The sequence below is a fragment of the Myxine glutinosa genome, chromosome 9 (assembly GCF_964187855.1).
Source record: "Myxine glutinosa chromosome 9, kmMyxGlut1.1, whole genome shotgun sequence".
NCBI classification, from domain to species: Eukaryota; Metazoa; Chordata; class Myxini; order Myxiniformes; family Myxinidae; genus Myxine; species Myxine glutinosa.
In genome coordinates this window covers 51,718,985-51,733,463 of record NC_136269.1, presented here as the reverse complement: position 1 = coordinate 51,733,463, position 14,479 = coordinate 51,718,985, and the positions used below count along the sequence as shown (strand labels likewise).

Genomic DNA, 14,479 nt, shown 5'->3' with positions numbered 1-14,479 from the left:
GATCCCACTCATCCGTATACAGTGGTCGCCGCTTAATAAAACCACCTTGGGGTTGGTGCTATCTGGTCTTAATAACCCATGATTTTATAAACCGTAGCTTGCAGATTAGGCAACAAAATACATATTTTTTTATTTGTCACTTTTCGGTATTCCTGCACATAACAAACCAAACACAGATTGGACTAGATGGTGGTATTCATAGAATACTTACCTGCACAGTCAACTTGGTGCAAGCCAACTCTTCTGTTTTCGAACTTTTTTTTTTTTTTGTATACAGAATCGAGGCTCGTGTAAGAGTGAACACATTAAACATGAAAACATGCACAGACACATAAAACATACAATGAAAGGAGTCGGGGACAGGGGGAGAGAGGGAAGCACACAAGCACAACAACAGTAGTGACATGACGTCAGTAGTTGTGTGGAGGGGAGAGGGCTGGGGGGAGAAGGGAAGGGTACACGGTATAAAGCAAATGAACACTACTAGGAATTTCAGGAAGTTGGGGATTGAAAGAGGCGAATTTTGGGTGTTTTAACCCAAATTGGTCTTTGCATACGTAATAAATAGATGTCCCCCTTACTACTGGCTTACCTAAATAGCTTGTTTCATTCAAACGGCAACTGCAATTGTAAAGGCGAAAATTGTTTCTCATAGTCATTAATTCGGTAATTTGAAAGTTGCAAGTCACACCGACTAATTAACTACAACTAATAAAGCAGTTCAAACTGTACAATAATTAATCAAAGGATTTTCCAAGAAGACGGTGCTAATACGAGTTACTCGCTGTCAAAATGAAGTATTCCATTTGTCCAAAAATGCGTTTGTTATCAATATAAATGTACACACACAAGTAAAATTTTCTTGCAATTTAAATTGCTTTTAAAGAAAGTACAAAGTTGTGTGAAATCTCATTTGTTCAACAGAATGCCTCATGTTCTAGCATGAGAAAGCTAAAATGAACAAATCGGAATGAAAGATGGTGCCAAACATACCCTGTTGATGTAAGCATAGCCCTTGGGCACCAAGTGATCTTTGAAAAACGTAGATTTTCCAGCTGTTGAAAAAGTAAAAATCTTGCTCAAATAGAGAAACATAATTCACACAAAAATGCATGCAGTATACAGGTGTGTCAAAACACACACACACACACACACACACACACACACACACACACACACACACACACACACAAACACACACACACACACACACACACACACGTATTGATAGGGGAAGAATGCTTTGAGACCCAGCAGGGTTCCGTTCCATCACCTAGGGCCTACCCGCATGTGAAGATGGCGGCAGGAACAACTTGCATGCATATACATATAAGTGCACACACTCATACATACACATGCGTGTGCATGCACACACACACAATCTCTCAACCATAATTGCATGGAATAACCAAACAGCTCTCATCTAATCAATTATCCCAGGTACCAATCATTTCAATAAATTAACCCCCATGCTCTTCAAGCCAAGGAAAGCTGCACAAAGCAACCATGAAAGGCTAGACAAAGTAAGCCCTTTTTGATAATCCATCTGATAACTTTAATTGCGGCACAAACTTTACTGTGTTGGACTGCTGGGTTCATGTAGCCAATATTTCACACTCTGAGGCTAGTGCCTTCATGAACTAGGCACAGTGGGAACTTGCGCATGGAGGGATGGTGTAAGTTCCATTCTATAAGACATACAGAAACAGGTGCTTACAAGCAGGGAAGCCCACAGCAACAATTACTTCCTGGTCATCAGAAACGAGCTGACAGGTCGGAGAGATAAGTGCATGCTCTTCATCTAGTGTTCTCTGCCAAAAGCAAAACAAAAACCTGAAATCATCACAGTGAGCTTTGTATGGATCCATTTATCCCATTTGTATGAACAAACTTCAGGTAGACAAAATTGCATCTTCCGGCATGATAAACTCTTGCGTTCACTGTTGATTACAAAATAACCAACACATTTATGATACTCAACGTATTCTTAAACAGCAGCTGCTCTTAGCCATATTTATCTGTACATTTTCATTGCACAAATTTAAATATCAAAAATTAAAAACCGAGTTAAAAAAAACCCCCCAAACTTTGAATGGGTTTCTGGGCATTATATATCCGACCAATTTTACATACCTCGTAAAGAGCATCTGAACAAACCTTGGTATCGGAAAGACCATGAAAATGTTTTTTCTGTACAAAATCTTAATTAAACAGAAATCTTAATCTTAAATATTAAGTACACAGGTATAGGGAGGGGTCTAAATTGAGAAAGGAAAGAAGACAAATGGGAGAAAGGAAAGACAACAGAGATGCCAAAACACATTTCAACACTTTTAGTGGCATCCCTGAAAATGAAACTGATTTTTCATAGAATCAACACCATTTTTAGTATCAAAATTGTTTCTCGTCTCAGCAGCAGCAGGCAGAAGCAATCAAGCTCACCAAATCGATTTTTAAGATTTATATTGCGGGAAGATTGATTTATGAGTCTCGCTTCTCACATTGTACATGGTAACTTTGACATTGTATATTCTCCACCATGCTAGTTAGCGGTGAAACGGGTCCGGTTGAATGGTCACACATCTTGGGAATTGCTCGCATTCCAAATTTATCGATCGAAATATACAGCTAAAGACTTGATTAGATGTACGGAACTGTTCTGTAAAAAAATATTTGCTACACTTTGCTAAAATACTATATACCATATTATAATTACATCAATTTGTTGTGATTACATAAAAGATAAAATCTTTATTTTTAATTTAAAATTCCAAAATTCGGTTTATTTCCATAATATACAGAACAAGCGTTACGCCTAGGTTCCCCGTCGGTGAAGTGATGTGAGTTGACAAAGTGGAAGACGCAAGGTGGCCATCTTGGATTTCGACGTGGCGACCCAATTTTCAATAGCGTTCTTCTTTATGCGTCGACACACCCACACACCAGATTAGAAGTTAGTAGTTCGTTTATTTTTCAAGATATTCCGCTCACAAGGTTCAGACATACATGGCGGTGGCCATCTTGGATGTTGACGTGGGTTGCACCCAAGTAGGGAGATAATGGGGCTTCCAGAACACCCATGTATTTAGATGAGACTTTTCCCCAAACTGCCCATTTTTCCCCTTATTACCGCGACACCCCTTTCTCCTTTTACATGTAAGTGAATGGGGGAGTCCTTACTTAACCTCCAAGGACCACGCGACATTCAAAATTCCTCATTGATCATATGAATATTTGCTCATTTTCTAATTTTTTAAACAACTCCATTCTCTTATGGAACTCATCCCCATCTAGGATATTGATAAACTTTACATTAAGCACCTTTCTCTGTGCGTTTATAAAATGATATGTTTCACGGAGGGACCTGGTCTGTCCTCCTCCCGATCCACATCCCATTTTAAAATTATAATATTTATTATCCGGTTGATAACCATCAAAGTTCTCACTCCACTCTAATATATTTTTCTTCCCGCCCTCCATTACCCCACTTAACAAATGAATACGTTTATCAGTCTTGAGGACCTTCTGACCAGTGATCCTCTCAACCTCTCGGATCTGGTATTTCTCACACTCATTATGTTTTTCATCTATATACCAATCTTGAGATTTTCTCCATTCTTTATTCCATTTATATATAACCAAAAGGTACACACATGACACCACCATCTAAAATATATCGTTTATCATCATATGCTCCTAGTGCCAGTTTATTTATCTCTTCTGAATATAATTCATGCTTATAACTCCTAATCCCTTTTACCTTTCTATACTGTTCCTCCCCACTCATCAAACATTGATAATAATGACCAAAATTTATACTTTCTTTAATTACATTTTTCTTAATCCCCTTGAGCTTCTGATCACACTTCTCCACATTCCCAACTCTATATTTATACGCATAAGCCTTTGCTCTCAATGCTATGAACTCACTCAGAATATTTCCACCAAGCTCATCCTTGAACTTTCCAATCACCTTTTTATTTTGATTCGAGAACAATTCACTCTTTTGACCATAGTTGCTTGTATCATAAATTACAGAATCAGCTTTCATATCATCATAAACCGCTTTTAAAAACTCAACACCCTACAGTTCCCACGGTAGAATTTACTCCGAAAAAACTTCAAATGCTCAAAGATTTTAGTCAGATAACTAAACAAGAACTTGGAAAATTAGAATATAATGATGAAGAATTATTTCGGAAACTTGAGGAGGTAAATCAACCCCCTAATTATGTTGTGGAAGCTCTTCAAAACAATGAGTATTCGGCAGGTTCAAAAACCAGAGCAGGTCTCATTCCAACAGAAGAACCAGCACAGTTCCATCTTGTGAAAGAAAAGTTATTGATATTTAATGATAAATTGGTGTTCTTAAGTTCTGCTCAACCAAATGTTGAATTAACTCCAAGATTAATGTTTCTTCTAACAAACTCCGGATTCAGCGGTTCAAAATATTTTGAGGAACCACTTGATATGGAAAGAGAGGAAGATAGGGTATATATTGATTTACTAAACACACTTGATTATAGAGTTTCTGTTGCTGGTAAAAGTAAGAAGAATGAGAAGGAGAAACATATTATTGATGCTTTAAGTAAGCTTGGTTCGGGTGTTAGCTTTCTTCCAAATGACCCATCACAATTAGTTAATAGGCTATTATTGTTGTTAGGTAGTAAGAAGGCTGGAAACAACAATTGTTTTAATGAAACATCCGCCATTTTAGACCAGTTGATGAATATGAAAATAATTAATAAATGTCAATACAAAGATATTTTATTAGACATTAAATAAGATGAGAAGCACAATTCTTAGTTTTAATTTTACAACGAGTGATTACACAGCATCATTCCCTTACCCACTACAACTTGACCCCCTTACCTCATATGAGGCATCTTTGTTGTCAATGGAGACGTATAATACCTTGTTTAATATCACAGAGAAAAACAACAAGTTTAGTTATAATCCAGGAAGTGGATATAAAACTATAACCGTTTCACCCGGAGCTTACGAGATTTCTCAAATATCTTCTGAGGTCTCTCGCCTTATGAAAGAACAAGGTGATGAACCAAAAAATATGGTAATAGATATTCAAAAACACACTTCAAAATAAACTATTAAACTTAAAAATAATTATAAAGTTGATTTCACCATTGAAAATTCGTTCAGAGAGCTATTGGGTTTCTCTTCAAAAAAGATTGAAACTAACGGGACGATTTACAGTGATAATGTCATTCAAATATCCTCCGGTATAAATTCAGTATTAATTCATTGCGATTTGATTGATGGTGCTTATAACGATGGAATAAGAACAAATACAATATTTTCATTCAGTGCATACTCAACCCCGATTGGTTATAAATTTAATATGGAACCAAAAAATCTTGTCTATTTACCTGTGTCAGGAAAAACCATATACAGAGTAAATTTTAGGATAACCGACCAAGATAATCGAATTATTTCTTTCAATGATGAAATTATATCCATCAGAATTCACCTACGTGAACTTTTTCAAAAAATAAATAATGGTTATTGTGAGAAAACACGAGTTGGGAAAATATAAAATAATTACAGGGGATGGGATGTTCCTTTCACCATACCATAAGGGTGAAGGTATGTTTCTTGGTAGAGGATACTATAAACCAAAGAGACAACGGGGTGTAGGTCATCAATTTAGAAATAAAGGAGATGGGATAATTGATACTCTATTGGGTATTGGTTCAACCATCCTTAAACATAAAGACCTAATTGGTTCAACTGCTTCTGCCGTGGGCTCAGTTACAGGAGCTATAAAGAGTATAAAAGATGCTCAAAAGGAGTCTCATAAATTACAAGCAATCAAAGAAATTAAAAAAGGTAAAACTCAACTATCTTCACAAGAACGACAAAAAATCATGAAAATACTTGGGTCAGGGTTTCAACGATTTTAATGCTATATAAATACAAGTATGGAAGCGATTGATAGTATCTATGATTTGGATGATACAATTATCATTTCAAACCACGAAAAAGGAAGACTATTTTAAGGTAAATGCGATAACAGGAACAGACTGGAATTCAAATGGAACAAAAAGTTTTGAAATAAATAATCAACAAACTTCCTTGAATCTCGCTGATAGTTTCTTGCTGTGTAAATTTAAATTCACTAAGGCTGCGAATAACACTAATGCTACACTCGTAAATGATTTCTTCTGGAAAATGTTTGATAGTGTTCGCCTGTATATTGGAACACAAGAGGTTGAAGCGGTTGATTATGTCTCTGCTACATCTGAAATGATGAAATTTACACTATATTCGTTTAGTGATAGAATGGGTAAGGGAGCTGTTGAAGGTTTTATTCCTGATATGTCAACAGGAACAAATGCTGACCCTGGTTATGGTCAAAGGAAGTCAATGTATAATGATGAAACAAAAGTAGAGAATAGTTTTACCGTAGCGGTACCTCTGAAAGGTATATTTGGATTTTGTGATTATGATAAAGTTTTGTATGGTCTTAAAATTAGATTTCAACTACAAAGGAATGATAATGTAAATAGGTTGCTTTTTGGGGCTGAAAATGCTTTTGGCGACAATAATAAATTTGTTATTAATGATTTGTGTTGGTATATCAGTGAATATACTCCTAATCTTCCCTGAATTCCCTGTAATTCCCTGTTTCCCTGGTAATTCCAGGGTAGTTTCCAGGGAACCAGGGACCAGGGACCAGGGAACCAGGGTAGTTTCCCTGGTAACAGGGAAACTGGTAATTCCCTGTTTGTCGTTAAAGGCGGCAAAAAGGGTTGGCGTCAGGAAGGGCATCCGGCCGTAAAACATTGCTTCAAATAGGGGACCGAAAAACAACAACAACCACGGTTCCCGAAAAAGGCCAACCCCCGCTTTGCGGGGAAAAATGGCCTCTAAAGGTGGTTTATACTCCTAATCTTAAAACGGAAGAGATGTTAAATAAGACTTAACTCAAAGACCCCGCTAAATGTATCATACCTTAAAAGAAGATGTCAACACGTTAAACTGGAACACACTACCTACACTTGGAATTTAGGTGTTCTTCAAGGAAAGCCACGATACCTCTGGCTCATTTTAAAAAAACCAGATGGAGAGGACGGTACTAATAAGAATAATGCGCTGTGTGATAATGCTAAGGTAAAACAACTTCGGGTTTCTCTTGATGGAACATTTTATCCGCGAGATAGATTGGAAATTGATTGGGAAAAAAATGATTATGCGGAAGCCTACAAGTCTTACCAAAAGGTGTGTGAAAGTAATGGTAATAATAACCCTATTTTGGATATGGTTGTGTTTCAAAAACTTTATACAATCTACACAATTGACCTGAGTTCTCAAAAAGAAACTATAAAGTCTAATAGAGTGGACACTTCTCTATACATTGAAAGAGGGGAGAGTGAAGAGGTTAATACATATTGTTTGCTTTTGGAAGAAACAGAATTACAGATTAATACAGATAATGGTGTTATGATTAATATCACATAGGTTTTTTCTCATAAATAAATGGTAGGGGTATATGTTAATCAAATCAATCTTAATAAATTAACATCTTGTATTCAAAATCAAAAGCCTTGTGTTATTAATGTTAATACAATTCAAAGAAAAGGAGCTGTAAGAATTGATGTTTTACTCACACACACACAAGTAAAAACACTAAATGATACTGGTTCACTTAAAATTAAAATGACAAAACCTATGTTAAAGAAATATTCAATAGACGAGTCAAGAGGAGGATTTCTCCCGTTTCTAATTCCTTTATTTGCTGGTTTAAGTGCGGCGGGAGCATTGACTGGTGGTATTTCAGCAGCGGTAAAAACTGCTAACGAAAGGAAGGCACAACTAAAAGCTCAAAAATAATTGGAAAGACATAACAAGGAGTTGGAGAAACAAATTAGTGGAAGTGGTATAATTGTAGATTTTGCTCAAAAACTTGAAAGTCTACCTGATAAAGCTAGATTGTTGGTTGGAGATATGCTTTCCTCTATCGCTCAAGCGGGTGTTAAACTAACTAAATGGGGTAATGGATTGTATCTTTCTCATAAATAAATGGATAAATGGTTTAAACAATTTGGAAAGAATACAACGTCAAATACAGAACTAGCTAAGTATTGAAAAACACTAAAAATTGATAATGTGGTTATTTGTATGAGAGATTAATTAATACATATAAATAAGAATACAAAGAATATTATTATGAATTTAGACACACAGAATGGTTCTCATTGGGTTTGTATTCATAATAGTCAGGATAAATATTATTTTGATAGTTATGGTATGCCACCACCTGTTGAAGTAATACAATTCTTACAGAATGGTGTTTATCAAACATTTCAAGTTCAAGAAATTAATTCTAAATGTTGTGGTCAATTATGTTTATATGTATTATTTCAACTCAACAATAATGAAAATTTTTATGATATCATTTTAAATCTAATATAAATGACTTATGTTGGAAAAGATGGTTCTATCTTTGGAGAATCCTCTCAGGATATTGATTTATCAAATTATTATACAAAGGCACAGGCTGAACGACAAAAATATAGTATAAGTAAAAAATATTAATATGAAGAATACTTATAAATTAATCAATTATCCAAACCCTACAGATGTGAATGACTTAATTAGATTCAGTGATTTATCACAATATATATTTTTTAAAGAAAACAGCACGTTTTGTTAAACAAGTAAAATTTACAACCACAACACCTGGTTATACTAACCATACACCTTTCCTCATTGAATTTAACTACCTGCTTACAATTGAATTTTATAAAGAAGGACATATAGTTAATATGCGAATTAATAAATGGGGGTATGATATGCCTGATTTAGGGTATAATTGGTATTTTTCAATAAACTTAGAAGACCTACATGATTTGAATCAGTCTCGTAAAGAAGAATATTATCCGCTTGGCGAGGATAAGGATTTATGTGGAAGTACAATTAGTAAACAACAAATACATAATTTTAAGAAAAGAAAAATATATGATAGTATAGCGATGGTTAGCATGACAAAGAAGGAAGGTAGTGAGATAAGGATAGAAAGCCGAGGAATACAAACCGATTTGGTAGTGGGAAGATGGGGTGGTATTACCTGTCATAATATTAATCTCACATATATTTCTGATACATAAATGGCAGGAAGAAGACTACAAGAGAATTATAATTTTTGTATTCAAGGATACCTACAAGAAAAGGGTGCTCGGTATTACATACCTTATGATTTGGAGCATATACATGGGAATTTTGTCATAAAAAACTGGCCTTATACTGATATTGTTAAACCCACAAATAGAGACTTGTTTAAAGTATTAAATAAAAATGAACTTCTCAAAGTTATGAAATATAAAACTCTTTTAGAAATCGTCAACAAATCTTATTGGTATCCTATTATGAGAAAAATAATTATTGATACAAGAATATATCAAAATCCAGATGAGTATATGTATAATATTCTTTGGGGTTCAAACTCAAGGGTAGCAAGGGATGAGGAAGGAGTTGAAGAAGAGAAGGAGGAAAGAGAGAAAAAGGAGAAGGAGGAAAGGGAGAAAAAGGAGGAGGAGGAAAGGGAGAAAAAGGAGGAGGAAAGGGAGAAAAAGGAGAAGGAGGAAAGGGAGAAAAAGGAGAGGGAGGAAAGGGAGAAAAGAGAGAAGGAAGAGAGGGAGGAAAGGGAGAAAAGAGAGAAGGAGGAGAGGGAGCAAAGAGAGAGGGAGGAAAAATATAAAAAGATGGAAATCAGTGAGATTCGTAAAAGATTGAGTGTATTACAGCAAATAAATCGATCTCAACGCACCGAAGAGGAAAATAAAGAATTAACGACTCTTACTAAGATAATGATTTTAAAAATGGTTGAGATGAGTTCAGCGAGGAGATTTAAACGAGAAAGTGGGGATAAAGAAGAAGAAGAAGGAAAAGATTACGTGGTTGATGATGTTGGTGTTATTGACTTTAGTTAGTTTTTATTTGTAAATAAATGGAGGAGAGAGTGAAGGCGTTCCTTAGGATTCTTTATGTTTAAAAAAAAAAGATTGAAATGTATATGTTAAAAACCAAAAAGGTTTTGATACTCTGTCGGAATTTTTCTGATAAATAAATATGAGTTATTGTCTCAAATGTAAAAAGAAAACTAAATCTAAAAATATCTCTTATGTTAAAGCTAAAAATAATAGAGTTTATCAAAAAGGAATATGTCAAGTGTGTGGCTCTAAAAAGTGCCAATTTATCTCTCCTAAAAGTGGAGGAGACATACAAAAGTTTCTGTCAGGAAGTAAATTTACAACAACTGGAATTCCAGAGGAATTACACCTTCCAGGGTATTCTTTCTGTGGTCCAGGAACAAACCTGGATAAAAGATTAGATGAGGCTGACAATCCTAAACCTTGGTCGAAACCTATAAATAGGGTTGATGAAGTTTGTATGAATCATGATATTGCTTATGGGGATACCACCACATTGGATGAAAAACATGAAGCAGACAGAGAAATGTTGTATAATTTGTCTTTGATACGAAATCCTACGTTGAGAGAGAGAAAGTTGATCGGTTTATTGTGAAAAAAATGATAAGTGCTAAATTGAAACTTGGTCTTGGTTATTCCCCAAAAAACTATTAAACTCCAATGATGTCATCAAGACTGAGGAGCTTTTGGCTAATGAATTACATAAACCTATAATCACAAAGTTTAAAAGAAGGAAAGTGTATTCTAAATACACCGACCACATATGGTCCGCTGATTTAATCGAACTAAATAATGATAAGGGATACAGGTATGCTTTAACCGTTATTGATTTGAGGAGTAGATTTGCCTGGGTTGTTCCTTTGAAAAACAAAAGGGGTAATACTCTTATGTTAGCTTTCAGTGGAATATTTAGTAAAAGTAAAAGAAAACCAAAGAAGTTATGGACTGACGAGGGAACAGAGTTCTATAACAAAATATTTATGAAATTTCTTAAGGGGGGGGGGGGGGATATTAAATTATACAGCACCTTTAATGAGGGAAAGGCAGTTGTTATTGAGCGTTTTAATCGCACTTTGAAAGAGAAACTATATAAAAAATTCACACAACTCGGTTCTCAACAATGGGTATATTTAATCCAGAATATTGTAGATAATTACAATAATACAGTTCATTCATCAACAAAATCAAAACCATCAGAAACATTTACAAAATTAGAATATGAAAAGGAGATTAATTTGAGAAAGCCCAAGTTCAAAGTTGGTGATATTGTAAGAATATACAGATGGAAAAGCCATTTTGAGAAAGGTTATAAAAAGAGATGGACTAATGAATTATTTAAAATTGTTGATGTAATGGATACAGTCCCTTGGACTTACAAATTATATGATATGAATGGGGAAGAAATCTTGGGTTCATTTTACTCACAAGAATTACAAAAAACAAAACTGATAAGCCATTAAACAACAACCATTCATATATGTGATAAGATAATGGGGTTAGGGATTTTAAGGGCTACCGCCGCCTTTTTTATAAATAAATAAATGATAGAACCAAGTATTAACCAGACTAAGGGGTGGAGGTGTAATCAACCTTGGTATACAAATGGAAAACATAATGAGTGTGAGAAATACCAGATCCGAGAGGTTGAGAGGATCACTGGCCAGAAGGTCCTCAAGACTGATAAACGTATTCATTTGTTAAGTGGGGTAATGGAGGGCGGGAAGAAAAATATATTAGAGTGGAGTGAGAACTTTGATGGTTATCAACCGGATAATAAATATTATAATTTTAAAATGGTATGTGGATCGGGAGGAGGACAGACCAGGTCCCTCCGTGAAACATATCATTTTATAAACGCACAGAGAAAGGTGCTTAATGTAAAGTTTATCAATATCCTAGATGGGGATGAGTTCCATAAGAGAATGGAGTTGTTTAAAAACTTAGAAAATGAGCAAATATTCATAGGATCAATGAGGAATTTTGAATGTCGCGTGGTCCTTGGAGGTTAAGTAAGGACTCCCCCATTCACTTACATGTAAAAGGAGAAAGGGGTGTCGCGGTAATAAGGCGAAAAATGGGCAGTTTGGGGAAAAGTCTCATCTAAATACATGGGTGTCCTGGAAGCCCCATTATCTCCCTACTCACCCACACACCAAATTAGAATTCGGTCCTTCGCTTACGCACGCACGCACATACGCACGCACGTGGAAAACCATAGTCCCCCTTTCGCTCCGCAGTGCGACGGGGGACAACAAGTAGTCCAAGGCCTAAAAAAAAGTTCAGTTCAATCAAGATTTAAAAAATGCAATAATAATGATAATAAAATCTAAAACCACTCATGAAAATAATAAAAAAGCATCACATAATTACAAGAACGGCATTTGGTCGAGCGCATATCTCTGCCACGCTGAGCATTTTAAGTTTTGTTTTGTATCCCACTGATAGGTCAGATCTGGATCAGATTATTGTCACGTAACCAACTCTTCCACCAAGTTTTGTCATAAATCGTCCCCAACTTTTTGAAATATCATGCTACAAATCGTTTTTGGCCCGATCACTCAATGGTGAAGAATCACTCAAAAAATTTCGTATCCGGATTTTCACCAAAATCAAATAATTTCATCATTGTCACACACCCAACCCATCCACCGAATTTTGTCCGAATCCGTCCACAATTTTTTAAGCGATCCTGTTCACAAACAGACAGACAAGCAAACAGACAGACAAGGGTGAAAACATAACCTCCATCTACCTTAGGTGGCGGAGGTAGTAATGGGTCCTAGTTTTATACCCTACCGTACGCCACATGCAAGATCAAGAGAAGTTGATGTTAATCCATGGTATTGAACAGTTTTGATCGATGTGATAAAAAGAAACTACAGATTGTAGGCAAAACAGCACTATCAACAACAAGTTGGATCAGGTGTTCAATGGCAATAGTAGGATTTACACGATTAAAGGCTTTACTAAAGTCAATGGTGCAAAGGTTTATGTAATTGCCAAGCTTGTCAACACCTTTATGAATGTTGTCAAGCAAATTCACAGGATAGTGCATAACTGAACTTCCCTTCATGTTGCCAAATTGTTGGCGGTCGATGCCATGTTGTATAATAACCCTTGTCACCCAATCGGCAAGAAATACCTCAAATACTCATACATTTACAGGTGTGATCGAGATTGGACGGAGCTGGTCATAAATAATAACGGGTACTCTTCGGAACTGGGCATACTAAAGGAGTTTTCCAAATTTGGGGAAAACATCCAGATCAGACACAAATTAAATATTTAGGGAAGTGGTGTGACATCTCATATGCAAATTTATTTGGGGTCGTGTTGGAGAGTCAGCTGGATAGCTGGCTTTGGATGTGTTGAGTTGAATTAAACAGATAAATACCAGACGTCGTTCAATGATTGGGGGGCATAGTGCTGGCAAATAAGCGTTAACATAGATAAATGTTAGAGGAGGTAAGTCTGAGCCAATTTGGGCAAAGATTCACCTCAAGATACCAGAATATTTGTTATCTCATTTAATCCTGTTATCTTAGGGTCATCACAACACAAGCCTGGTGTTGGCTTAGCGGTTAGGGTGCCGGCTTGGGATCCTAGGATCCTGGGTTCGAATCCCAGTCGATCGCTGAATTAACGCCAGGGGGGTTGACTCAGCCTGTCATCCTTCCGAGGTCGGCAAATTTAGTACCAGCTTGCTGGGGTGAATGATCATGGTGTGCACCCCGGTTTAGAATAGGTACACCGTATCCCTGTGCATCGTAAGAGGCGACTAAGGGTTGGCATCAGGAAGGGCATCCGGCCATAAAAACATTGCCTCAAACAGGGAACCATGATTGTCATGGGGCTCGCAAGGCTAACCCCTGCTCTAGCAGGGAAAATGGCCTTAAAACGATCATTCATTAGGGTCATCACAACAAATGAATGAGATAACAGGATATGTATTAAATTAGATAACAGGATATCTTATTGGGTAGCACACTCATTTCTAAGCTGTCGAGTCTGAGTTTTGTTGTCTGATCGACTATAATCTGTCATCCTGAAAACTTCACAGATGGTATTTGCAGGAACAAATGTGCCATCCAAGGAAGGGACGTGAAGCCGGATGCCTGGTCAGCTAGCATTCTGCTCATACACATTAAAGATCCCACGGTGCCATTTTGAAATGTCAGGCATGGTGCAGCATATGACCATTTCAAATTGGATACCCTGACCATTGCAAATTCCTGTCGTAATCTACAAGGCCATCAGCACAGCAGCAAGTGGTTCCTCAATGATGATACAACCACCAGACCAAATTCATAATCAAACTCGAAACAAATATGCATTTGATAGATCCTGTTAATTTTTTTCATGAATGAATGATTGTGATTGATTGCTATAAAATGATTACGTAATGTATGAAATGGCTGTCATGACAACAGCTCTAACTCGCAGTTCTTAAACAACCCATCCACTCTGCCTACTCTACTGTGAAAGGTTTGCGATGACAGCTCCACACTATTCCTTACTGTCCCATTCAT

The 14,479-nt window shown here is 36.2% G+C and overlaps 1 protein-coding gene across 6 annotated transcripts in view; it reads right to left on the bottom strand.

The window, feature by feature from the left end:
• Positions 1-14,479, bottom strand: part of PNKP (polynucleotide kinase 3'-phosphatase) — a 166,229-nt gene that overhangs the window by 15,937 nt on the left and 135,813 nt on the right. For 3 of the 6 annotated variants that reach the window (XM_068129150.2, XM_068129149.2, XM_068129151.2), the window contains 4 exons: positions 12,096-12,217; positions 11,582-11,627; positions 1,718-1,811; positions 994-1,055 (listed from right to left, as the gene is read on the bottom strand). In XM_068129150.2, coding sequence (XP_067985251.2) covers positions 994-1,055; positions 1,718-1,811; positions 11,582-11,627; positions 12,096-12,217 — 324 coding nt within the window. The remainder of the gene's footprint in view (positions 1-993; positions 1,056-1,717; positions 1,812-11,581; positions 11,628-12,095; positions 12,218-14,479) is intronic. The other 3 variants (XM_078784345.1, XM_068129152.2, XM_068129153.2) reach the window with 1 other exon arrangement.